Source organism: Eumetopias jubatus, unplaced genomic scaffold (assembly GCF_037043125.1).
Source record: "Eumetopias jubatus isolate StellerSeaLion01/CBP00866 unplaced genomic scaffold, mEumJub1_p1.0 scaffold_9, whole genome shotgun sequence".
NCBI classification, from domain to species: Eukaryota; Metazoa; Chordata; class Mammalia; order Carnivora; family Otariidae; genus Eumetopias; species Eumetopias jubatus.
Window position 1 is genome coordinate 116083734 of NW_028274815.1, and position 27648 is coordinate 116111381.

The 27648-nt window shown below is 42.0% G+C and overlaps 1 protein-coding gene across 1 annotated transcript; it reads right to left on the reverse strand.

Annotated features, from left to right (window-relative positions):
- Window positions 1-260: 260 nt before the first annotated feature.
- Window positions 261-27648, reverse strand: EIF2S2 (eukaryotic translation initiation factor 2 subunit beta). Its single transcript, XM_028118665.2, has 9 exons — window positions 27493-27648; window positions 21894-22071; window positions 20331-20434; window positions 15683-15818; window positions 14528-14628; window positions 13520-13668; window positions 10652-10708; window positions 8542-8627; window positions 261-7920 (listed from the first exon to the last, which is right to left on the reverse strand). The coding sequence occupies exons 1-9, from the start codon at window positions 27505-27507 to the stop codon at window positions 7745-7747; spliced, it is 1002 nt and encodes a 333-aa protein (XP_027974466.1). The 5' UTR covers window positions 27508-27648; the 3' UTR covers window positions 261-7744.

Below are 27648 nucleotides of genomic sequence, written 5' to 3' on the forward strand. Positions count from 1 at the left end.
GAGTTGAAAATGTGGGTATGTGAGTGCCCAATATTAACCAACAGTGGCCAGGTCATCTCTTGTCCCATCAGGACGTTATCTACTTTACAGTGGACCATCTGGTGAGAACACAGAAATATGAAAGGTAGAGCGGGCAAAAGATTCTGATCAGGCATCCCGGGCTTGAGTTCCAGTTGGGCCACTGATTAAACTTTGGGCAAATACAAATCCTTACAGCTGTGACCACATAACAGTAAACCACTTCTTGAATATCTGCTGTGTAAAGGCACATTTTATATTTATTTAATCTCTGCAACCACCTTTTAGGTGTATGTAATACAAACTTTTGGTTACAAGTTGTAGAAACTGAACTCCTATGTGCTTAAGCAGGAGAAAGTTTATTGTTTCGCATATTTAAAGGTCCAGGGATAATCCTTCAGACCCAGTGGGACTCAGGGGTTCAGGAGTTGTCATCAGGCATCTTCTTCCCTGTTCCTCAGCTTTGCTTCCTCTGTGGGCCTTGTTCTCAAGACAGGTCCTCAGAGCATGGCCCCAGGGCCTGAGTGTGGAGGGGGAGGGGAGAATCTCCAGAAGGAAAACAGGAGTTCTGTTGATAGAAGAAGGGAGGTTTGGGCTGACAAAAACAACAGGTCTTCATTGTGTAGTTGTGCCCATTTTGTAGATTTTATAGATGTGAAGGTTTCTAAAAACTTGGCCATGTTGACGGCTGGTATCTATACCCTCTCCCCTTTATCTGGATTCCGGCTGTTTGATCAGCAGAATACAGTGATGGTGATGCTGTGCCAGTCTCACAGTTCTGTTCTCAAGAACTAGCAGTTTCCACTTCTGTGTCTTGAGACCCAGCTACCATGCTGTGAAGAAGCCCAGACCACATGGCAAGGCCTGACAGCCCCATGTTCCAGCTGACAGCCAGCATCCGCTGTCAAGACAGGAGTGAGGAAGCCTTCAAGATGAGTCCCACCCAGCCACTGACCTGAGAACCAAGTAAGAACTGCCTAGCTGACCCCAGTCAAAGCCCAGCACCGTGAGGGAGAATAATCAGTGATTGTCATCTTTTTAAGGTACCCAGTTTTGGACTGATTTGTTCTCTATCAGTAGATAACCAGAACACAAACTGAGGCTCATAGAGGTTAAGGAGTTTGCTCTACCTTAGGGGGACTGGGTTAAGAGTATAGATTTTGTGTTGAACTGAGTTCCAATCCAGATTATTTGTTGTGTGACTTTAGGCAAGTCAGTTAACCTCTCTGAGCCTTCATCTTCCTCATCTGAAAAGCAGAAGAGAGCACATTGTTGTTATGACAATACTTAATAAATTTTAAGTTCATTTATTATTACCTATTCCGGATTCAGGTGATTTTCTTAAAAATAAGACTATAATTTTCTTCCCTCTTTTTTTCCCCTACTCACTTTATATTCACTTTGTTCCAAAACGTATTTCAGGCAGCTTACAAAGAGAAAGTCAATAGACTATTATAAAAGAGTATAAAAAGAAGGCAAAGGAGAATATTAGCAAGTTTTTTTCCCTATATCTGAGTTATTGCAGTCAAGAGCAGTGTGTCTATCTGGTCACTAAGCCTGTGGAGCAAGCCCGGCTGGCCCTCCTGTGTATATGAATGAATGGACTCCTGCCTCCTCTGACTGGTGAGTGGGCTCCTGGTGCACACACTCCCCTCCCTGCACCCCTGTCTCAGTCTACCTCCTGAGGGAGCCCAGATGATCAGGGTGTCCTTCTACAAAGGTGCAGCAGCCAAATCTTGTTTGGGGAAGTGCATGGGTTTGGCTTTTCCAGGTGCACAGAACAGAAACTTGACAGGGTTACCCACTCCCACTTTTTTTTTTTAAGATTTTATTTATTTATTTGAGAGAGACAGTGAGAGAGGGAACACAAGCAGGGGGAGGGAGAGGGAGAAGCAGGCTTCTTGCGGAGCAGGGAGCCCAACGTGGGGCTCGATCCCGGGACCCTGGGATCATGACCCGAGCCGAAGGCAGACGCCCAACAACTGAGCCACCCAGGCGCCCCCCCATTCCCACTTTCAGACCTGGATCCCATTTCTTGCCCATCCTCCAGTCCCCTCTTACCTCTAAAAATGAGTGTTTCCTCTACCCCCTGCACAGTGTCCAGTTCCCTGACCACACTGAGAGCTAAGGCCAGAGACTGTCTCATTCATTCTTGCCCATAAGGGTTTTAAAAAGGGATGTGTAACTTGGTCAATTAAATAACTATGGAGATGCACAATTCAATCCAGCATCTACCTTGGTGGGTTGGGTTTTTTTTTTCTTTAAGTAATCGCCACACAACATGGGGCTCGAACTCATGACCCCGAGATCAGGAGGCACATGCTGTTCCACCTGAACCAGGCAGGTACCCCCACCTTTGTGTTCTTAATTATATGCTCCCCACCTGCAGCATCTGACTCTGTAGAAAGAGGGATATAACACATATATGTTAGCATTTCCTGTGTGCTCTGCTAAGTTCTTTACAGGGATTGCATTATTTTACTTAACCCTCACAATAATCCCCCGGAGTTGGAGATACTTACCCCAAGTTACAGGTTGGAAAATTGAGACCTTTGGTTGAACAGTTTGCCCAAGATCATGTCTTGGCAGTGAATCTTGTCTTTGAGGAGGTGGAGGCAGGATGCAAACCTGGGCAGTCCTTTCCCACATACCCGTCACAAACTGACCCTGAAATTCCTCTCCTGCTTCTTGGGACAGTAGCCTCTCCTGGCTCTTTCTCCTGTGTACACGGTTTCCTTTGCTGATTCTTCCTTGTATGCCAGTACCTCTCCACCCTTTTTAATATTTCTGTACAGTTTTCCTGGCTAACCGAATCTATGGTTTCAGACTCCACAGTAATGCCTCCCCATCTCCACCCTAACTCTGTACTCCCCAGGAGCACCAGGGGATACATATAATTGCCCACCTGATAGCTGCACTTGGATGACCACAAGGACCTCAGTCAAGCATCTTCTCCTAATCATCAGGTCATGGTCGTTTTCCATCCCACTGCCTTAGATTAGGCCCTTTATATCTTACTTGGACTTTTACAGTAAGCTCGAACCTGCTCTCCCTGATGCTTCCTTGCCATGCAAGTCTTTACTGCCATCAGTTATTCACTGCCCAGTTGGTAGATTCTAGACCCCTTCCTTTCTCTTTGCAGCTCAACATCTCCCGTCTCCCAGTTTGACCCCTATCATCAAGGCACATTGAACTAATTGTGGAAAAGAATGATCTGGCTTTTGTGCCTTTACAGCTGCAGTGCTCGTTCAGACGCCTTCCTGACCTGAGTTCACACTGGCCCTTCCAGTCATGCTAGTTCTATCACCACCCCTCTCACCAGATTATATTTACAACTGGTTTGCGCATCTGTCATCTTCACTAAACTGTAAGCTCCAGGAGGGTAGGGGACTGACTGCCTTTCGCTGCAGGCATTCAGGTAATAACTTTTGAACATATGACACCGTCCATGAGAGGCAGGGCACAGGCTTTGGAGCTGAAATGCCTGGACCTGCAACCTGGCTCCCCGCTTACCAGCTGTGTACCTCTTGGGCAAGTTGCTTATCCTTTCTGAGTCTATTTCCTCATCTCTAAGATGGGGATTAGTATACCTTCCTCAAAGGGTTGCTGTGCTGATTGAATTAACAAAAAAGAAAAACACTAGAACAGGGCCTGGCACAAAGTTAGGACTTCGGTAGTACTAGCCACTTACCTAAAGGATTATTTAAGAATATTTAGGAATAGCTCAGAATTATTTAAGAGTATTTATTTAAGAATATAATAAAAAAAAAATAGGGGTGCCTGGTTGGTAGAGCATGTGACTCTCAGTCTCAGGGACAGAGTTCAAGCTCCATGTTGGGCATGGAGTCTACCTTAAAAATAAATTAAGAAGTAAGAATACCCCAGATTCTGGGCCACAGTAGTCATAGTGAGTGCACGGATATATCTGGGACTGAAAAATCACTCATAACTGTTTTTGGCCTCTGAGAATTAGGATACTGAAGTTGTTGCTTACTATGATAGGATTAGGTTTGGCCAGCTTCCCACGTAAGATTTTGGCTGTCATCTTGTTTCTGGTTCGTTTAAAAAGCTCATGAAAATATGCAGCTGATGAGGCTAATTTTAAAAGATGGCTATTAAAATGTTACTGTTTAGTATGAAGAATATCCATTAATACTTATCCTTTATAACAGCTTATAGTCTAATAACTTCCATATACTCCAATAACTTCCAGTGTTGTATTAATAAGAGAGAGCCCATGCTTAAATCAAGGGGCAGCAATGGGAAGGGTTCAGGAATATTTTATCAGGGAAGGTTTGGAAGGACAGGAGCCATGGCAGCCAGCCACAGGGGACCCAGCAAGTGTTTGGTCCTTTCTTCCCAAAAAGCACCATCAAGGCAACAGAGCCCCAAGGGCCATGCCTCTGTTGCACGTTGTTGGGAGGGTTTGATGCCCCTATGGCCAGGGGTGGCAGGGTTTATCAGGATCTGAGACAAACCACCATCCCTCTCAAGAGCAGTCTTCAATGGGAAGTCAGTAAACCCACCACCACCATAGAAATAAAAGCGATACCTACAGTTTTCACTTGGCTACCCTAAAGTCTCCTGCCCACTGACCCTGGAAATTCAGTCTAAGGGAAGTATTCCACAGAAGGAAAACAGTTCCAAGTGCCAGGCAGGGTTAAGCACTTTACATATACTATCTCACCATCTTTGAGGTAGACAGTTTCCTATTTCATAGGTGACAATACAGGATCTAATCATTGGCAGAGGACTGCCACTCCAGACTGCTCAGAGTCCATACTCCTAGCAGTCTTAAGAATTAGCAAATACCCATCCAAGCACTGATTTAATAAACTATGGTATAACATGGGTGGACCTCTTTGCAGTTTAAAAAAATTATGAAGACTGTACTAACTTGGAAAAATGTTGGTAGGATTATGGGAATTAAGTTTTTAATTATAAATCCATCTTTTCAGTGGAAAAAGACCACATGCTACAAAGCCCAAATTCTAAAAACACATTGCAAAATCTAATGTTCTGTTGAAATGTGAAACCTTAGAATTGCCAACGCAAAGGATCTGGGTGGGGGAAGGTCAGGTCAGAACTGGGGCCTCACAGACCACAGCAGCATATCTTTCAAGATGTCCAGCCAACCATTTTTTCTCCTGTAGAACACTTTACATTGTAAGATGTCTGGGGCGGGGAGAAGGGGCTATAAAAGTCTACATATTCTGTGCCTTTTTTTTTTAAGTGCAAGAGAGAATAAGCATGAGCAGGGGTGTGGGGGTGAGGAGAGAATCTTAAGCAGGCTCCACGCCCTGCATGGAGACTGACACAGGGCTCAATCTCATAACTGAGATCATGACCTGAGCCGAAATCAAGAGTTGGACACTTAACCGACTGAGCCACCCAGGTGCCCCATTCTAAACTTCTTTTAAAGAAACTCATTCAAGGGGTGCCTGGGTGGTTCATTCGGTTAGGTGTCTGGCTTCGGCTCAGGTTGTGATCTTGGGGTCCTGGGATCGAGCCCCACATTGGGCTCCACTCGGGGGAGTCTGCTTGTCCTTCAACCCACCTGCCCACGCTTGCTCGCTCTCAAAAATCTTGAAAGAAACTCAAGTATTGAACACCTACAACTTGCTAGGAACTGCTTGCTCTCAGTAGTTAGGGGTGCATGAGTGAACAAAAAAACCCTTGTTCTAGGTCCCTATGTTATGGTGGGCTGGGAGGGGAAATAGTATTTTACAATGCAGTGGGAAGGTGGAAATGCGGGAGTGAGCCAGGATGGGGTCAGAAAAGGTTTCTCTGAAGACTGAAGAGCTAACTGCGCACATCAGCATACTAAAGACGCATTCATGGAACCTGTTTATCTAGTCGCAGACTTTTTTTTTTAAACCACCAGTGGAACCCTTCTTTTTTCGCCTTTGCATAATTAGAAACACTCTTCGAGACTGTTTCCTACGACACTTTGGAAACGGTCTTGTTCCCTTCTCAACAACCAAACCTGGCTCTTGATCAAAAACCCTCAGGGTGCCTTTTGTCACCCTGTAGAAGGTTCCTTGCAGCTGAGCTGGCTGGTGTGAGGTAGTAGAGACAGATGAAGCTGATGCTACTGTGAATGGGTAACTTAGGACAGCCGAAAAGTGAGTGGGTTAATAGTTAATTCCATTTTAATCAAACAGTCTTAAAGGGTTTTTATCAGTCCAGAAACTGTTCTGAGAATTAAGTTAAAATTGGGTTGAAACTGCAACAACTGTGTGCCAACCTGTCACACAGGCAAAATGGTAAAATCCTGTCTTCCCTAAAGGATCCCACTAAAGTAAAAAGAAACGAGTGAAACACATAGATAGATACACAAGCAATGGAGCGCTAATTACACAAGAGGCACTAATCCTTGCTTTATTCACGCAGTAACATTGGACACTGGGGATTGTCTGGGCATAGATAACAAAAAGGGAAGACGGCATCATAAACAGAGCTCAGCCAGTGTGTGGTCTTCTTGGGACCTACTGGGTCAAGGGACTACTCTGCTCCCTCCAGCACTTCATGGCCAACACTTGGCCTGTACTTTAAGGGTCACAGTGATTAAAAACAACATGGTTAAGACATTCAGGGCTGAGCAACTGCTCCTGGGGCCACTTAGCCATCGAGACTATGAGGAGCATTGTTATGCCCTTACCGTCATGTGCTAGGCAGATCACAGCAGACACATGAAATGATCTTTCTCCCTGTGCTGAATGGAGAAACAGCCTTTCAGCCAAATCATCAGGAGACATAACTCGAGGCACCAAGAGCACCATCACCTCTTGGTTTCTCATGGTGACACTGAGGCTACTTCTAATATAGGAAACAAAAGCACTTGTAGTGGGTCTTTTCAAACCCACAACCGAAGTTGGGGAAAGAAAAGCTTTCTCTAGCATCATAGTTTGCTCAGTTCTCTGTGTGGCACGACATGCCACACTGCTTCCTCACCAATAGACGTCCAACTAGGGTTTTTCTCAGTGTGCTGGTTACAAGACATACTTAAAGGCTGTATTTCTAAGATTTTTTTTTAGTGGCCAGTATAAGAAAGAAAAATTCTGAGGGAGGGAGGGTACCTAGCACCTTGTATTCCCCTCACGTGGTAACAGCTGGAGGACTTGGCAGTGAGGTAGTAGCAACAATCCTCACATAAGTAAAAGGATTCAAATAATCTATGTAATCATTCCCTGGACACTGAAAACGGGTTGTCCTCCCAGATCTCATGTTCCAACCACCCTCTCATGTGAAGCTTTATCTCAAGATAAGCTGAGAAGAAAAACAGCTGCCCAGCTGAAGCACCTGTCAATGGCCGGTTTCTCAGGATGAGGATATAGAGACCTCACCAGAGTCCAGGCACCAACTGTTTTTGCTGAATTCATTAAGCATAATTTTTATAGAAAACTGAAGGACAAAGCAAATTGAAAGAATCACTGTTATAATAACTTTAATTTATCTTGCATTTTACATAAGTCTATGAACGATTTTAAAAAAGCACCGCCTTACCCCATCACGTTTTTCTGACAGTTGTTAAAGTAGGCAATGAGTATGTCAACAGCTTGAGCATCGGCATCTTGCAAGGATTTCAGACCAACCAGCCACACGCCAAAGAACTTGGCAGCTTTTCTATCTTGTTTTTTAATACAGTGGTATATCCATTCTGATGGTAAACCTGTCCAGCCAAATCTCCACAACACACTTTGCAAAATCAGTGGTAGTTAGCCAATTAGTTAGCTTTGGCACGGAGCTGTGCTCGCTTGCCTGTGACAGCCTGGAAGCCGGTTTTGATGCTGGCAACAGAACATCGAGAATGACAAGTTTCGCACTGTAGGAAATAGAGTCGGGTGTCCTTTTGCAGGATTGTGTCCGGTGATCGGCACGTGTGACAGGTAACGTATTCCTCTGCAGGAAAAGCAACATACAGAATTACCTGGCGGCTGCAGTGAGCCAGAGGTTTCTTCCCTCTGAAACATCTTCTACCATGAACTCCACAAGCCCAGGCTGGCACCAAGACCAGGGAAAGCTTTAGCTTAACTTAGATATTCTAAGGATAAAAAGACACAAGCTATTTGCTGTGATGCTTCAGGTACTAAACCAAGGGTTGAAAAAACTCCAAATGTGCAAGGAGGCAGGGATGCTTGCCAGATGCCATTCCTGGTTCTATCTACAGGAGAGCCACTCAGAACTAATTAGCTTTCCTAGGTGGGAATACACCAATTTCAAGTGATTAGGAAGATAAAAGGCAGGCCAAGCCTGATTGCCAAGAGATTTCCCTGACTTGGCCTTCAGCCTAGAACCAAGCAGCGTCCTTGATCTGCTGGGCCTTAAGAAATCAAAACCCTTCTTCTCTGTACCCCTAAGCAGCTGCCAGGAGTAGCTGTCCCATCTTCCCATCATTTCCCCTCATCTTTGAAGGCGAAGGCCAGCCTTTCTAGCTTCATTAAAAAACCTGTAGATCTCCCCCAAAATATTACAGCCTGATTGAGAACATTTCAGAATGATGTAATTAAATTATACACTTACTGATATATCTTCTCAAAACATTTTCTATCTGTTTCTGTTGGAATCTTCCTTTGATTACAAGTTGATTATTACCATCTATAGAACCACTATGAGAGAAAAGAAAAGTATCTCCATTATTGTTTCCTGTAAGAAACCAAATTCCAGAACCTATTTAAAATATATTCAATGGCATAGGACAAGTTCTAGGAGCAGTGCTATACTACCTTGACTTCAAAATTTATTTTTAAGTAGTTGGTGCCTGATGACGTACTATTTCCTCACACTGAATCCAATTTCAACCAATTATATCTCCAGTGACATAATTAGGTTTATGATTAAGTCTAACAAATTGATTCCTTAACTGTGCGTGATGGCTTATTCATCTAACAAAGGAAAAAGACACTTCTACTGAATGTATAGCATGTACAAGGCAGTGAGGGGGGGTCTATAAATATAAAAACAGGAAGGGAACTCTATCTTTAAAAATTCTAAGCACCAAGTGTTTTGATTCAGTCATCGAGTTGATGAAAATATGCTAAAATGAGTTACGGTAATGGCTGTTCAACTATGTCAACATATTAAAAACCATTCATACGTTTAAATGTGTGAACTGTATCTCTACAAAACTGTTACCAATAAAGAAGTACAGCTGAAATCACAGGTCACATATTGTCAGTGGTGCTGACGAGCACTTCTGGTAAGGTAAAGCTTTGCCCTAGATGTTATCATTTGTTACAAATCTGACGAGCACTTCTGGTAAGGTAAAGCTTTGCCCTAGATGTTATCATTTGTTACAAATCACAAAGTCAAACAACAAAATTCAGCCAGGTAGCATTAAATTTACATTTGTTTTGCATCTCATAAAACTGACCTTTGTAAGAACCTCTCCTGTGTTTTTCCTTTAACTATAAAGCTTTATTATCATCCTCCATGGACTGTAACCCTTAATCTCCACGCTACAGTGATTCCAATGGTTGATGTAGGAAATTTTTTCCATTCACTGTCAAAAGATAACTGAATTTTCTCAACAACCCCATAATAGCCCACTGACCATAAATTCACTGGTTACAACCACCCCACCTCTACAAAAACTGTAAATTATTCCGAGAAGCAGGACACCGCGAGTTTTTATTCCTTCATTAGTTTATGCAAGTTAAGAATAGTGTAACAAATTTACATTTAAAGCATTCTTCTACAACAGAGTCTACATATCTACCACTAGTCAAATCAATCACTCCTTAACCCCACAGCGAGTGTAGTCAGTTCCAACAAACTGAGTTTAAATAGTAAGACTTTTGAGAAAGAAGACAGCAAACAACCTTAGTTACCTCTCTAAGCCTTCTAAGAGCCCAAGCTCTAGAGACCGGCAGAGCTGAGTTGGCTGCCTTGACTATGCTAGCGATGTGACGAACTCCCTGTTTCCAAACCTGTAAGACGGGTAATACTAATTTCCACTTACAGTTCACTGGACTATTACAACGACTGAGACAGTACCCCTAAAAAGTGCTTGGCATAGTACCTGGCATACAGTAGGCACTCAGTATGTGTTACTCATCATTATCATGCTCTAAGTCTATGTTACTTACTTTTAAAGGGACTTCTGGATTCCTGGTACTTATGGTCATAACTCATTGGGATGGCTCTGTGGGATACTGGTCTCCCTGCATGGGAATGGACTGGCTTGGTGCCTTCAACATGTGAGCCCTGAAGACAGGGAACTGATTATGGATCTCTGTTTCAATGTCTTCTCCCGTGCCACGCATCAACCTGTTTCTTTGATAGCCTATTAACAATTTAGAAAATAAATTCTGACCTAAGAAAATGGTTTCCTCTGAAGTCTAATATTTGATCCATAAGGAGACCCAAGAATTCTAATGACAGGAACACCAGCAGGCCTGTATGGATGAGCCACTTTTAACTCTGTTCCCTATTCCTAAGCAGCTAAGCTCAAACGATTTCCCTCCCTCACTGAACCTAAAAGTTCCTCTAATTAGCATTATGTGAATTTTTTTGTGTGTGTGAATGTTTTTTCTAAGGGTGTTATGTACCCTTTTCAAGTTACGAGAAGTTCCTTTGAAACATCCAGTACTACTATCTATAATTGTATATAAATGTAAATATAGCTTCTTACCTTGTACCCAATTCAGCCAATAAAAATGCAAGGAGATGTTTGGGCTGACGATGTAATCTAAAAAGAAAGTGATATAAACTTTATCCTTCACTGGAAATCTTACCGGTTATCTAAAAAAATAAAACAAACCCATCCTGCTCACTGTTTTTATCTGTAATTACTCAACTATTTGGTGAATTTTAGTGCCTAGCTCATCAAACCCTGAAATAAAGATACATAGATACCATTTATTTACATTTTACAGCCCATAAAGTAATGTTATTTATAAATGTCTAGAAACATGTTCAGGCTAGAAACATGTTCAGGAAAGGTAAACAACTTTAGAGGTTAACCTTTTTTTCTGAGAAGGAAAGTTGAAAGAATCAGAAAGAGAAACATAGATGTCCTTGATTGTAACTATAAAACCCTCTTTTTAAAGAAGAAAAAAATCTGGGAGTGCCTGGGTGGCTCAGTCAGTTAAGTGTCCGACTCCTGATTTCGGCTCAGGTCATGATCTCTAACTCCCCGCTAGGCATGGAACCTGCTTGGGATTCTCTCTCTCCCCTTCTAAAGAAATAAATAAAAAATAAAACCTTTAAAGAAGAAAAAATCTGATGCACATGTGTCAACAGGGCAAAATACAAGAAACGTAGGCAATGGGACACTTGGCTGTTTGTTCTGCTAATCCCTATGTATTTCCTTTTTGAAAATCTTCATTACCAAAAAAGGAACAATATATAGAGAAATACTTCATGGTAGCACAAGAGCAGAAAAACTGAAAACAGCTTAAGTATTCACAAGTGAGGAGCAGTTAAACAAGTTTTGATACATCTATTCTATCCTGCTTTTAGAACAAGGCAGGTCTCTAAATACCCTCCCCCGCCAAAGTATACATAGGAAAAAGCAAATACAGAGCAATGCCATTCAGTATTTAAACTTTTAGTACTATTCACTTCGGGGGCATCTGGGTGGCTTAGTCAGTTAAGCATCTGACTCTTGCTTTCAGCTCACGTCATGATCTCAGGGTCCTGGGATCAAGCCCCGCATTGTCAGGGAGTCAGCTTCCCCTCTCCCTCTGCTTCTGCTCCTCCCTGCCGCATGCACACACTCTCTAAAATCTTTTCTAAAAAATAATTTTATTTACTTGGCATTGTTTGAACTTGTTCCAATAACCAGGTACTACTACTACAATTTTAAGTTATTCTTTCCCAAAGTGTAGTAAGTGAGGGTTGGTGAAAATATAATAGGAAGGTAAACTCCTACGTTGCTAGTGGGAGTATAAATGGGTAGGAGCTTTCTGGAAAGCAATTTGCCAACATCTGCCATGAAAATAACCCATTCCTTTTCACTTGGCAGTTCCATTTTGGGAATTTGCCCTAAGGCTTTGAGTTACTGTCAAGATACGTGTATTAGGATGTTTCCTAAAGCTTTTCCACTGATCATGAAAACTTGGAAGCAACCATATCCAACTAAGGAACTGTTAAAATATGTTGTGTTGCTACTCAAAACATTTCTGGACTACTTAATGACATGGGTAAAAGTTTTGTGATATATTAAGAAAAAATTCTATTGAAAACCAGTATAATACTAATTTATTTAAAAATACATGCACAATACTAAACATGAAAGTATTATGATTATCTCTTAATGGTGGACTTATAGATTTTTCATTTTCTTTAGCATGTCATTTTCTAGTTTTTTTTTTTTTTTTTTAAGATTTTATTTATTTATTTGACAGAGACACAGCGAGAGCAGGTACACAAGCAGGGGGAGTGGGAGAGGGAGAAGCAGACTTTCCGCTGAGCAGGGAGCCCGATGTGGGACTCGATTCCCAGGACCCTGGGATCATGACCTGAGCCGAAAGCAGACGCTTAACGACTGAACCACCCAGGCGCCCTGTATTTTCTAGTTTTTCTACAGTAAGAATATACTACTGTTGTCATCAGCCAAAAGTCTAAAACCTTTTAAGTAATGCCTATAATGAAAACAAGTGATTATCTCAGGGTGGTAGAATTTTTAGTGTTTATTCTTTTTTGTTCATCACTGTTTTGCCTTTTATCTGCAATAAGCATGTATCATTTATGAAACTGAGTAACAAACAGTAGATAAATAAGGTCAGTTGCCCTAAAGAGCCTGTCAGAAAAGATGCAGCTGAGCTATGAGAAGTGCCAGGCCCAGAACATGACCTGGGGGTCAGATACACATGGGAGATGATGATCATTAAGAAAGCTGAAATCTCATGGGGCCCCTGGATGGCTCAGTTAAGTGTTTGCCTTTGGCTCAGGTCATGATCCCAGGGTCCCGGATTGAGCCCTGAGTCGGGCTCCCTGTTCAGTGGGAAGCCTGCTTCTCCCTCTCCCATTCTCCCTGCTTGTGTTCCCTCTCTCGCAGTCGTTCTCTGTCAAATAAGTAAATAAATAAAATCTTTAAAAAAAAAAAAAAAAGAAAGCTAAAATCTCAATCGACCATGTCTTGGCAATGACCATTCAAAGAAGAGGCACGCCAAATAAAGCTGCTGTCCCGGAGTTCACTTTTGCAGTTTGGCAGGCCCACCCCAGCCTAATGAGTTTTTCCACCTCCTTGGGCTCCCCAGGCTCCTGTCTGAGGACTACATTCAACCTCCTCCCTCTTCCCTCCATCTGGTTAAGATCCACTCTCATGGGTCAGCATGAGTTGGCTTCTCTCACCTCTGGATGCCTGATAAAACAAGCCGAGAGACCTAGAACAGGAAGAACTGACAGACTTGAACTGTGACCTCCCTCAAACCAACCCCGACATTTGTGCATTCTTTCCTTCTACCTGCAACAAAGTGCACAATAAGGACATTTAACATAGTCCCCGCAGAGTATCTGGTATTTGGGGTGGAGGACTCTCCATTAACCAACTTACAGTTTACAGATATCTGTAAAGTTGACAAAAGAAGTTTTCTTTGTTCCTACTCGGACGACCTGTGGAGGTTTCATGACAAATTTCCTTTTCTCTCCAGCAACCATATCTGGATTCTTTTCCCTCATAATGTTGAATACTCGATTCAGTAGCTATAGAGAATCAATTGGTATTCACATACATTCTTATTAATAGCAGCAGTATAAAATTCCTACTTGAGTCACTGTTTTACCTTCAAGCAAAGCAAACATCACTTTTTGCTAAACACAGTGCTCACTTCAGAAGCACATAAACACTTTTTGCTAAACACACACACTTACCACTACATGTTCTGGCCTTGCCTTAAGAGCAGGACTCAATCCTCAACCAGGATCTGGTCAATTAGGGATGCTCAGCAATACTCAGTTCAAAGTTGAATGAAGGAGCCCTACTAACTTTGCTGTTTCTAGGGAAAGTATGTGATACGTGGAAAAGTACGATTCAGGAAAGCCCAAATAAACTCGACTCACACTGGCCCTAACTTAAGTTACCCCCTTCCTCTATACTGCTCTCTCAATTAAGGGGCTGCATGTCCTCAGAAGTTCATAGATTCAGATGGAACAGTGAATACCACCAGAATGACTGCTGAACTCTGGGCATCTGAGGGTATCTGGCAACACTGCACTGATTGTGTGACCTCTCTGGGTCTGTTTCAGGATCTGTTCTTCGATGGCCCTTCCAATTCAGTATAAAGATCTTGCTCTTCAGGGGCACCTGGGTGGCTCAGTTGGTTAAGCATCCGACTCTTGATTTTGACTCAGGTCATGATCTCAGGGTCATGAGATGGAGCCGGGCTCTGCACTCAGCAGGGAGTCTGCTGGAGGTTCTCTTTCTCTCTGCCTCTCCGCCCCCCACACTGTGCATGCTCTCTCTCTTGCTCTCAAATATTAAAAAATAAGTAAATAAAGATCTTGCTCTTCTTTGAATTCGAGTGAACATCTTAGCCCTTTTTCATAACATAATTTATCTTACCTCCTCATATGTGTAGTCTCTTTCTGAGCCCGCCCAAGCAGGACCTGTCTGGTTACTGAATGAGATACCATCATCTTTTTTGCTGTCTTCATCTTCTAAAGCTACAGATAATAAAGACCGTAAGAATGAGTGGTAGGCAGTAACAAAGCGGGGGGGCGGGGGGAGGCGCGCGGAGATCTAGAGAAATGAAAGCTTCAAAGACATTTGTCTTCCCTGCCGCATAAAAGCATCAAGGCTCACAACCAACCTATTACTTCTTCAAGACAGGGATGTTACAACTTTCATAAATAACCCTTAACAGAGACCTCTCTAATTAGGAATTTGTGGTAACAGACAAACCGAATTATTTCTTGATTTAACAAACACATAACATAATGCACTGGAATAGAGGAAAAAAGTCCAGATGTTTTGAAGCGCTTAAGAAACATCCACATTGGGCGCCTGGGTGGCTCAGTTGGTTAAGCGACTGCCTTCGGCTCAGGTCATGATCCTGGAGTCCCGGGATCGAGTCCCGCATCGGGCTTCCTGCTCAGCAGGGAGTCTGCTTCTCCCTCTGACCCTCTTCCCTCTCGTGCTATCTCTCATTCTCTCTCTCTAATAAATAAAAATCTTTAAAAAAAAAAAAAGAAACATCCACATCCATTAAAAAATCCATCTGCTAGGGCGCCTGGGTGGCTCAGTTGGTTAAGTGACTGCCTTCGGCCCAGGTCATGATCCCAGAGTCCCAGGATCGAGTCCCACATCGGGCTCCCTGCTCGGCAGGGAGTCTGCTTCTCCCTCTGACCCTCTTCCCTCTCGTGCTCTCTATCTCTCATTCTCTCTCTCTCAAATAAATAAATAAAATCTTTAAAAAAAAAAATCCATCTGCTAACTACACTAAAGTTCTCTAAAGAACTTCAGCACTTAGAATAAAACAGCACTTTAACAACAAAAAAAGAAACATTATTTAAACAGTTACAGTTAGTGTAATCCCAATTGCCAAATTTTTCCCCCATGAAATCTTGAACTGTTATCATCAAGTTAGATACCCTTTCCTTTCAGTTTCCATTATCAGGCACTGGAAATAACGAGAAGGGAAAAATGAGAAAGGTCATCAAAGAGACCAGGCCAAAGTCTTGAGTAACCTAGAAATGAACTGCTGAGCCCCAATACTACCTTCATCTTTCTCTAGTATTTCATCCTCATCTGGGAACTTAACATTCTTCTTTTTCTTCTTTTTATTGCCAAGCATAATGTCAAGGTCATCCTCTGGTTCAGCTGGTTCTTGGATATCACTTTCAATCTTAAGATCCTAAGAAATTGAGATAAGAATCAACATTTTGATACTAGAACTATTTTTTTTTAAATGACATGGGCTGACATCATTTGGAGGGAAACAAATTTGGAGGAAAACAAATCACAACTGAAGTTATAGATAAGTAATGTCTCTCACGAGTGAACCAAAGTGGTTCAGAAAGTCTGTCATTTAGGGGCACCTGGGTGGCTGAGTCAGTTAAGCATCTGACTTCAGCCCAGGTCATGATCTCGGGGTCCTAGTATTGAGCCCTGCATCAGGCTCTGTGCTCAGTGTGGAGTCTGCCTGTCCCTCTCCCTCTGCCCCTACCCCCCCGCTTGTGCCCTCTCTCAAATAAATAAAATCTTTAAAAACAAATAAATAAGGGCGGCTGGTTGGCTCAGTTGTTAAGCGTCTGCCTTCGGCTCAGGTCATGATCCCAGGGTCCTGGGATCGAGCCCTGCATCGGGGTCTCAGCAGAAGGCCTACTTCTCCCCTCTCCCACTCCCCCTGTGTTCCCTTGTGTTCCCTCTCTTGCTCTCTGTCAAATAAAATCTTTAAAAAAAATAAAAATAAAAAACAAATAAATAGGGGCGCCTGGGTGGCTCAGTCGGTTAAGCGTCTGCCTTTGGCTCAGGTCATGATCTCAGGGTCCTCGGATGGAGCCTCGCATCTGGCTCCCTGCTCAGCGGGGACTCTGCTTCTCCTCTGTGCTCTCTCTCTTGCTCTCTCTCCAGTAAATAAATAAAATCTTAAAAAAAAAATTAAAAATAAAGTCTGTCATTTAAATTGGAAGTTCTTTAATAAGACACCTTGTTTTTTTAAAGGAGGCTCCACACCCAATGTGGGGCTTGAACTCACAACCCTGAGATCAAGAGTCACATGTTCTTCTGAGTCAGCCAGGCACCCCTGTAAGACACTGTTGTGGCATCTTTTCCTTTATTTTATCCATCAGCCTTGAGATCTTGTAATTAGTGCCCATGTTTCCAAACCAGGCCACTGTCATAATCACCTGGGAATCTTTAAAAGATTCCTGTATCAGGGCACCTTGGTGACACAGTCGGTTGAGCATCTGACTCTTGGTTTTGGTTCAGGTTGTGATCTTGGGGTCGTGAGATCGAGCCCTGCATTGGGATTTGTGCTCAGTGCAGAGTCTGCTTGAGATTTTCTCTCTCTCTCCCTCTGTCCCTCCCACTCATGTGGTCTCTTTCACTAAAATAAATAAAATCTTAAGGAAAAAAGGGAAAAAAAAAGATTCCTTTTGGGTTTTGTACCTTTTGGTTGACAATCTTTAGCAGGAACAGGCTTTAGGAGTATTTTAAAGAAGTTTCTAAGTATTCTGATGCAATCAATGGGAGCCGTTTTTCCTCCTGACACCAAATATGTGGTTTTTTCCCACGGCTATTGTCCAACTCTCTGACACTAAATAGGTGGCCTACAATTCAATTCAATTCTGACACTACCCAGGCTCAGTGACAGATTCCACAAGTTTAATGGCTCAGTCTCACAAGATTGTCCTTACTTCAGAGGCCAGTGCAAGCACAGGGTCCCCACGTTTTACCCACACTTAGTCTGACTTGACTACAAATTCAGAACACCCCCCCCAATTTAATAATCTGCTAGAACGACTCAGACTCAGAAAAACACTTTAGTTAACTATTACGAGTTTATGATAAAGGACACAATTCAGTAACAGCCAAAAGGAAGAGATGCATAGAGCAAGAAAAGAGGGGAGGCAGGCAGGTGCAGAGCCTTCTCTGGTTATACCACTTGCCCAACAGTTAGTGTTCACTAACCCTGAAGCTCTCTAACCCCCGCCGTTGAAGGGTTTTTATGGAGGTTTCATTATGTAGGCAGGATTAAATCACTGCCCATTGGTGACTGAACTCAATCTCCAGTTCCTTTCCCTGGAGGAGTGTGAATGTGAAAGTTCCAATCCTCTAATCACGGCTTAATCTTTCTGACAACCAGCCCCCCACCCTAAACCTATCCAGGGGCTCCCAGCCACTAGTCATCTCTCAAAAGACACTTTTATCACTCCAGAGATGCCAAGGGTTTTAGAAGCTGTGTGCCAGGAACTGGGGACAAAGACCAAATATTTATTTTTTTATTATACCACAGTCAGCTCGTACCAGATTGTGAAGAGGTCTTTGGGCATCATTTCAATAGATGACATCATGAAAGAAGGAAAAGGCAGAACCCAGAGATTTACAGTCACCTGATGAATGGATGGTGACACGGTACAGCTTGATCCTAAGATTGGCTGCTACAGTTATGGATGTAAACAGGGCACTAGAAATGAGTCATACACACCCCAGAAGATCAGAAAGGGCCAGTCTCAGTCTCTAGTCTTCTGATGTCTCCATCCTTTTCACCAGCTTATCCGGCTTCCTACTGTCAAGTATGCTGTCAGTACTACCTTATCAACATCTATTTTTACATGCCTACATCCTGAAATACTCTGACACTGGCCACTGTAATTTCATAAATCTTAGCAGAAAAACTGGAATAGCTGGGAGTAAATGACACTCAGCCTTGAGATCCCAAATCCAGCTATGTAGCCTCAATGCCCCATTTGGCCATCAAAAACCAATCAGCTCATGTGTAGTAGCTGGGTAACACATACACGAGAAAGCAGATATTTAGTCTCTAACATGACAGTCATTAAACGAGAAACTTAGATATATACTGGTACAAATTAGCACACAACAGCTAATTTCTAGTCCTATACTATTTACTTCATTCCAGCCAGATCTACCTCCAAACTGAGGCAAAGACCCAGTGAAACACAGAAAATGGCAGACTGTTTTTCAAGATTTTTCAAAAGCCCTGTGATGGTCTGAAAATTCAGGTGTATGAGTAACCCAACACCCAGTATCTTAAAAACACTTTAGTTTCAAGTTAAACTCCTTGCCTTGTCTGATGAAGATACTTGTAGTAACAAGCTATGTTATGCCTTCAATAGTAGAGAAAAAAGTATTTAAACACTTAGTAGGAGCAGAGCTTATAAGTGACTCTTCAGGACAAAAGCTACTAGAGGAACTGACCAACAAAACCTTGTTAACCAAGACCTTCTGTAGCACATCTGGTATGTCACCTTGTTACCCAGGATATTTATACCTGTTTTGTTCAGTATAATCTGAATATTTCTTTCATACTTTCCCTACAACAGTAGGAAGAGAAGAGAATCCCCAAACAGGGAGAGAATAAGATAAATCCAGGTAAAATCATCTTGTTCTAAAGGAGTCTAAATTATTCCTGAACTAAAATAATCTCTGAAAAGGAAAAATATCTCATTCATTTCAGTACCTTAGCAATTAGCACACAATGCCTGACTCACTGTAATTACCAATACATATTTGCTGAATTAACCAAGCTATCAAAATTGTGACACTGTTTCCAAAACTGAACAAATTACTGTATACATTTCCTATTACATGTGAGATACACCTTATTTACTTGAGTTTGAGCAAATAAGCTATTTACCAAAGAAAAATTGGGGTAGAAAGCATAAAATGGGACACTTAATACATGTATATGTGTATTCTCATGCTTGCTCCTTCTCACTTGTATATACATAAAATTGCTATTATCCTGGATTTTTGAAATAGATGTGTGGGCTCTGCTTAGGATTCCTGGACAGGGCCTTTAAAATAGTAGCTCTAAATAAGGGCATAACAGACTTTCAGCTCCTTCTTGATCCATCCTTCTACTATTTACCCACCTACCCACCTATTTATCCACCCTTGTTCAAAAGAATTTTGATATTTATATTGGAAACTGATCCAGTAACAAGATAATCACAGGGCCTCATATCCCTAAAAGACGAGAGAACCCCATAATACCAGCCTAAATGCTCCCATTCTCCTACAGGCCATAAAATCATCAGTCACCAACCATCGCAAGCTGGGGTTCATTTTTTGCTGCTGAAAGGAACATACCTAAGTTTGTATTTTCAACATGCTACTGAAAGTCTAACAGAAGAAACCATATGGGGCGCTTGGGTGGCTCAGTCATTAAGCGTCTGCCTTCAGCTCAGGTCATGATCCCAGGGTCCTGGGATCGAGCCCCACATAGGGCTCCCTGCTCAGCCAGGAGCCTGCTTCTCCCTCCCCCACTCCCCCTGCTTGTGTTCCCTCTCTCACTGTGTCTCTCTCTGTCAAATAAATACATAAAATCTTAAAAAAAAAAAAAAAGAAGAAGAAGAAACCATATGAACATATGCTCCACAGGATTTCTCACTTACAGAAATATCTCCTCAGCCAATCTCAGTGTGGTTAATGACCAAGGGCATTTTGTAATCATCTTAATGGCACTGCAATACAATGTGTAAAACTCAATTTATATTCCTTTAAACCGTTTAATCCCTTTAAGATACCTAGTCAGACACACTCCCAAGAAAATGACCTTAACACTGATCAGGTACTTAATAACAAAAGCAAAGCTGTTGAGACAAGACAAAAAGAAACATCAGCTATTAGCAACCTTTCGAGAGGTCAAATTTTACCTTCAATAAGAAAGCAATACTACCTTTACACCTTCTTCAGCTTCATCAATATCAAATATCTTTTTTGTTTTTTTCTTCTTTTTCTTCTGATTAAAGAAGTTCAAGTCATCTAAATCATCAGAAGCATCTAAAAAGACAGATAATTAAAAGTATTAACAACTAGCAAAAGATACAGCACAAACCGAGTTAAACCAACATTTCAGCTATTAATTAGTCAAGTCACCAGAATAGACAGACTGGGTATTAGTACAGTGGTATCTCTACAACCTAAGGTTATGGTTCTGAAAAACTCAATGGCAAGTCAAGTCAAAGCTTTGTAGGAAAATCCTGGTTAGGGGACCATGTTGGGAATATTTACTTAGTAATCTGACCATACCATGCCTCATTATTCTTATGGCAAAGTCAGAGTTCTAACACAATTTCTAAGGGTCTCTTAGTTTTATCTCTCCATTTCTGCCTACCCTCTCATCTACCAACCCTTAATTCCTGGTTCCAGTCCAACTAAACTACTTCCACTTCTTAGTGTAGTGTGTGTGGTCTCTTACCTAAGCCTCCCATTGGCCCTCTCATATTGCACTTATCTTCATCTCACTGGATCTTGGTTAGAAGTAACTACCATCAAGAAGCCTTCTCTAAGCCTATCCCCCAATTGGGTTTTAAGTGCCCCTCTAAGTGTCTTGAAAGAACCTTGTTACTCCAACAGAGGTGCTTACTGGCTTATCTATCTCCCTACTGGCTACTAAAGTGCTATACTTTTTTCATCTAAATCCTAGTGGTTAGCTCATTGTTACTAAAATCAATCAACAAAGGGCCTTATAAAGTATATGACATTTGTTAAAATAAGGCTACAATTTGAAACTATCCACCATTAGTAATAATGGGTTTATTCAATAAGTCTTCCATTTGTCCTGCCCTATTGTACACTAAGAATATTTTAGGATCCCTCTGCTACAAAGTTTTTCAAGGAGCTGTTTATGAATTCATTTTGTCTTATTACAAGAATGTCTTATTTTTCATTTTTTTTAAAAACATGTACAAGATGCTTAGCACATGCTAGATGCTCAACGAATGTCAGTTCTCCCCATTGCCAGCAGTGTCTTATGTTCAATAGACATAAATCATGTTTATTGTATCATTTATTTCTAGTAATCATTTGGTGTCTGTTAGAGCACAAGAGGGAATAACTAACACTGGTGTCTAAATCCAAACATTTTAGGCTATAATTTTAATCTCTTTTATAGATTCTCAGGTTTGCTAAGATACAAAACTGCCTGTTTTGCTCTAATGTCTTTCTGCCTACACTCAAATACAACTACAATTAAAATTGGAAGAGACCTGACAGGTTAGACTGGAAAAACCAGGCCTGGAATGATGAGGTTTTGTCATCTCTGCAACTTGTGGATTTGGCAGGAATTTCTCTGGAACAAGTCTATCAGGAATCTGGCAAGATCCAGTGCACACAACATATTGATAGCCTCAACTTCATTTACCAGGCTGAGAGATCACTGTGCACAAAATCCAAAACACTCACAGAAGAGAATCAGGTCTCATAGGACATCACTGACTCTTTCATAACTACAACTCACCCTTTTTCCTACTGTCCTCTTCATCAGCTTCTACATCTTTATCCTCAGTTGGCTCTGGTTCTACTTCTTTTGTTTCTGAGGGCTGGGTTTCTTCTGTCTGGGCATCCCCTTCCTCATCTAACATAAAAGGCTTCTTCTTCTTCTTTTTCTTCTTGCTCATAGTAGGATCAAAAATCATCTGTTTAAAAAAAGAAAAAGGAACCAAGTGATCGTTTTTAAAGACACTCACATTCCAAATATGTTGTATACTCAAAAAGTGTACGCTTGAAAGTACAATATATGGTGCATTAAAGTACCAAAAAGGATTTTACAAACACAAACAAAAAGTCCATCCAACCACCTTCCCTTATTAGTAAAGGGGTGGGGGAGGGGTATACTTCGGAAACACATGCACCTGCCTTGAAATTTGTAAATTCTCACAAGATACTGCAACTTCACTTTTAAATTTCACAAGCAAATTTGGAGACTTTATTTACGGCTGGTAACCTGGGGTTGCTATGCCAGGAGACTTGAACTGATAAAAAATTAAAACAAGAACTCCCCCCCGCCCAAGTTCAGACAAATCTTTAAGAAAATCCATCAGCAACCCTTCCTATAGCAAATCTCTGAGTAAGAGAAACTTCCATACAACCTTTTATTTTGCTTTTTGTTTCGGGAACATTAAGTTTTCTTAGTTATTTTAAATCTAATGTCCACTAGAGAGTAAGTGAAAAACTAAACTTACTTATAAACAACTTGTGCACACTGGTATCTTGGAAAAAAATATAGATCATTATTTTAGACACAACAGTTTAACAACATATAGAATAGATGCCTGGTACAATGTAAAGAGGTCTTTGAAGTCAAACAGAATTGTATTCAAGTCCCAAGTATTTTTCTCTAAGCCCTTACCAATCTTTGTCCAAATTCTACCATGCTTAAATTTAGGATTTTGCCCAGGGATCTGAGTGACAGAGAAGTATTTGAAAGCACAAGTCTGGAGTCCAACTGACTGAATTCAAATCCACTCTGGCACTTACTTGTGTTACTCCAGATAAGTTCTTGCCCTGTACATGCCTCATTTATAAAATGGAGATAAGTAGCGGAACCAAAAACAAACCTAATAATGTTATTGGGAGGATTAAATGAGTAATTAAATATAAAACACTTCGCACAGTGCCTGGCACAAAAGTACTCAATGAATGTTAGCAATTATAATTTATGTAATGCTTTATAGTTCTGACGAAGCATGGTATCTCTTGATTCCTATCACTGAAATTTCATCAATTCAGGGTGATTAAATTTCTAAGACATATCATGAAACTCTCAAAAAGATTCCCAAAATTGATTCCAATTTCCTTACATTTCTTTATGACTCAAGTACATTAGAGAAATTGAGCTACACTGAAACCAAACTAGGGTCTGTAATAAGGTAGGGTAGATATCATCCTGACCCAATGAAGAAGGCTCTGCAAGACATTCTGGAAATTGATACAGCCTCATTTCAAAGATTTCCTCTGCTACCTTCACAAAGATTTAACTGTGTAGCAAATGAGTAATTCTGAAATGCAGTCAGTCTGAAGAACATTACTGAGCAAACTTAAAGAAGATATAAAAAATAAATAAAGAAAAAAAGAAAATAGGAGAAACAGGAGGAAGTTCCCCACAGCTAATCTATTAGGTCCTGAGTCACTGTACATGGAATGTTGCAATCTATTCCAGGGAGGCATCCAGTTTATCCTCATTTACTGAAAATGGAGATTTGGCAAAAGGACAGCATACTAGGCACTAAAAATTTGGTTGTCTGGCAGGGCTTACAATTTATTGCATTCTTCCCCAAGTTATCAAGTTCCCTGGAATATTATCTTTTAACTATTATTCAGCAAGACAGACCAAAGATAGGAGGGATTCTTATTTTTTTTAAAGATTTTATTTATTTGAGAGGAGAGAATGAGAGAGAGCACGAGAGGGAAGAGGGTCAGAGGGTCAGAGGGAGAAGCAGACTCCCTGCTGAGCAGGGAGCCCGATGCAGGACTCGATCCCAGGACTCCAGGATCATGACCTGAGCCGAAGGCAGTCACTTAACCAACTGAGCCACCCAGGCGCCCTAGGAGGGATTCTTAAATCAGAGGACAGCACCACAGTTGTCTTCTTACCCTCTGAATATCATTTGTACTTAAGTGTACAGGCAGTTTGCTTGTAGTCTTGTAAAGAGAAATAAACATGCAGGAATGATATACTGAAATAATTAACATCTCTCTCAATTACTGTCTCTGGATACTTAACACATAAAGTCATTGCCTCATATACTCACACCACATAGGAAAATAAGAGTTTAAATATAAGGAAACCAGGGATCCCAAAGTGGTGCCCAGAGCAGGACTCCCCCAAGATAGAAGGCCATGTCAGTCCTGAGTAAAAAAAAAATGTTTTTTGCTTTTTTTTTTTTAAGATTTTCATGTCTGACTTACAAATCAGTACATTCAAAATGTTTTATGAGACTAGTTTGGATTTGAGAAGCAAATAGTTGCCTGACAGTACACTTAGAAAAAAACCACAGCATCTCTTTAGCTTTTTTTTTTTTTTTAAGTCCACAACAAAGCTTTCAAAAGCAGCTTCCCACTTTCAACTTTCCAGGTTGGGTTGGGTTGGAGAATGCTAGAATGCTTCATGAAAGTGGTAACCTACTCTCATCCAGAAGAATTTACCCGAGATGATAACTTTATGGCCACACCACACCCAGGAGGCAAGTGTTAGTTACAGAAGAACCTAGAGAAGCAAGGTGAGAACAAATGCTAAATATTGTCATCTGTGGGTGATGGGATCCTGGGAGATTTTTATTTCTCTGTATTCTTCTGTGCTTTGTAAACTCTGTACAACACACATTCCATTTTTTTTTTAAAGATTTTATTTATTTGAGAGAGAGAATGAGAGAGAGAGAGAGAGCGAGCATGGGAGGGGGGAGGGTCAGAAGGAGAAGACTCCCTGCTGAGCAGGGAACCCGATGTGGGACTCTGTGGGACTCAACCCCGTCCCCGGGACTCCAGGATCATGACCTGAGCTGAAGGCAGTTGCTTAACCAACTGAGCCACCCAGGCGCCCCACACACAGTCCATTTTTAATCAGAAACTTTTTTTTTTAAGTTTAAAGTTTCTTTTGTAAAACATCCTACCATGTTGCGTGAAAACCTAATGGTTCAGACACCTTGTAAATGGGACCTAGTAATAAGCAGTAATCTTAGCTATTGACAGCACTAAAAAAAATGGTCTGAAAAATAATGAATGCCTGCAGATTAGGATATTTTTCCATAATTCTAGAACACTGCTTTTTAAAGGGCATGGTGTTCCACCAGGTTAAAAAAAGTTATATTTTGGTGAGTTTCTGGCTTATTTACTAGGTTTTAAAAGAAATGTACGCAGTTTATTTTATGTCAATTATACATCAATAAAGTGTTTAAAGAAAGAAGGAAATGTGAAGAAAATAGGGAAAAAAAAACTAACAGTAGGTTCTTTAACCCTCTATCCTAGCCCAGAACTTCTACTCTTGGGGAGACCCTGGCAGTTTATAAATCATTTCCATGTACAACTTTTCACTTGATCCTTACATGTCTGTAAAGTAGTCAGAAGTTAAGGACTGGCCTAAGAATACTAGTCAATAGTACTAGAGGAACCAGACTCTGCACATACCTACAGAGTTGAAGCCAAAGGCTGAGTTTCTAGTCCCACTAACTTGCTGTGTGATCTCGGGCAAGTTAACCTCCCTAGGCCCTAGTTTCCTGCCTATAAAATGAAGTTGGACTGGTAGACCTGTGAAGCGCTAAGCTGCTTACTACTTTATTGGCTTCCAAAGCCCTCTGCTGGAATGCTGGTTCTGCCATTTTTTGCTGGCAAAATCTTGTTCACCCTTCAGTAATTTATTCACATTCCACTTCCTTCAAAACTTGATCCCACTGCTAAAACTGAATCCTCCAGCTCCCCAAATCGCTATGTTGAAATGGTCCTATTTCTTCTCCTGTAGCTACTAGTAGATCTCTTAACTCCTTTACAACACTTGTACTTTACCATAAACCCCATACACAGAATAGTACCCCACAGACCTACACAGGCACTGTTAAAGATTATGAAAAGCTGAGAAAAGGAGTAGAAAAGAAACAAGCATGAAACACTGCCACTCTCAGAACTTCTGAAATACAGTGGCCAGAGCAATGTCTTGGAGGTCAGAGCATGACCTCCAAGCAAGAACCACCTACTTCATTTAGACTCTTTATCTCCTAACAGAGCAAGAGCTTCCCAGTTACCTAGATGGAGGCAATACTGCATAGATCTGGAATTCTACTACTGGCTCCGCCACTTAGTATTTAATCATGGGCATCATACAACCCTCTAAGCCTCAGTTCTGTCATCTCTAAAATGGGCATAACAATGATACCAATTTTACACGGTTATTGTTAAAATCAAAGGTGAGAGTCGAGTCGCCTCCTCCAGAATAAAATCCAAATTCCTTAATTTGGTCTTCAAATCCCTCCACGAATTAGCCACCACTTACGTCTCAAGGGAATTAACTCTAAGCAAATTGGAGAATATCCTTTTTGTGAGCACATGTACTTGCCTTCTTAACCACTCCCTTTACCCTGTGATCAGGCCTTTCCACTACTGTGGAAATTCTAAGCATCGTTCAGGGTCTACCTAGAAAAACCAACGCTCGAGGAAGCCTCGATTTTTTCCTCCTCCTCTCCAAGGCGCTATAGGGCAAGCACCCCAATATTTACAAAGTGAATTATAAATTCAAGAGTTTTTTTTTTTTTCGGCGGGGAGACCTGACCGGTAAGCTGTAGCTTTCCCTCAGTCAATACTTACTGACAGTACTTAAATCAAATTTCATTTTAAGCCGTTTGATTTTACATGAACTGGTACAGATCTGGCTTAAAAGGATTTGAGAAAATTTGCTGAAGTACAAGCACGACGGTGGAAAAACATCCAGCCAGCTTCGCAGCCCGATCTTCCCGCTCACGTCGCTGTGAGCTCTCTGTTCAGGGAGGCTCAGGGGCTCCCGCCCTAAAACTTTCCGAGGTGAGTCACTTGAGGCTGAAGGGTCTTTTCCTCTGTCCTATCTCCCTCACCCCTATAATGCTCAAGATGAGAATAAGGGCGGATACCGGCCAGGACAAGCCAGCCTGCCAGCCTGCAAAGTTTTTAACGAGGGCGTTCCGCCGGAGCTGAGGGAGGCTCCTCTCACCACTCCCGGCGCCCAGCGAGGAGAGTTGGAGCCGCACTGTCAAATCGAAAGGAATGCAGAGGTCGGCAGCCCCAATCTCGTTCTTTTGGGGCATTACCCGGGCATTCAAGCCCCCTTCTGGGAGGGCGGCTCAACGAGCTCAAAATCCCGGAAACGCCGGCCACAGGAGGACGCAGGCCTCGGCGCCGCCACCCTGAGGAGAGCCGGCCGCGACCAGGCCCGCGGCTCCGAAGTCCTCACCGGCTCTCTCTTTCCCAGCCGCCTAGGCCCGGCTGCCCCACATGGCGGCGGCCGGCCGCTAGGCCGCAGGCCCGGTCTCCCACACCGGGGTGGGTTAGACTCTCCGCCTCAGTCCTTAGCCCTAGAGCCAGGCTCAGGCCCTCACCTCGTCCCCGGACATGGCTGCGGCTCGAGTAGGCTCGGCACGGACGGGAAGTCGGACGGGTCAGCCCCAGGCCCCGCTGGCAGCGCTGCTCCTACCGACACTGCTCCTACCACCGCACTAGGCTCTTGCATCAGCGAAAGGGAACGACACCCCGCC

Bases quoted from the DNA above. Each gene is read 5' to 3' on its own strand.
- EIF2S2 (XM_028118665.2), bottom strand. The intron at 13,669-14,527 runs GTAAGATAAATT...GATTCTCTATAG, and splicing joins GAGACTACACATATGAGGAG to CTACTGAATCGAGTATTCAA. The intron at 7,921-8,541 runs GTAAGTGTATAA...CTTTTCCTGCAG, and splicing joins TGTTTTGAGAAGATATATCA to AGGAATACGTTACCTGTCAC.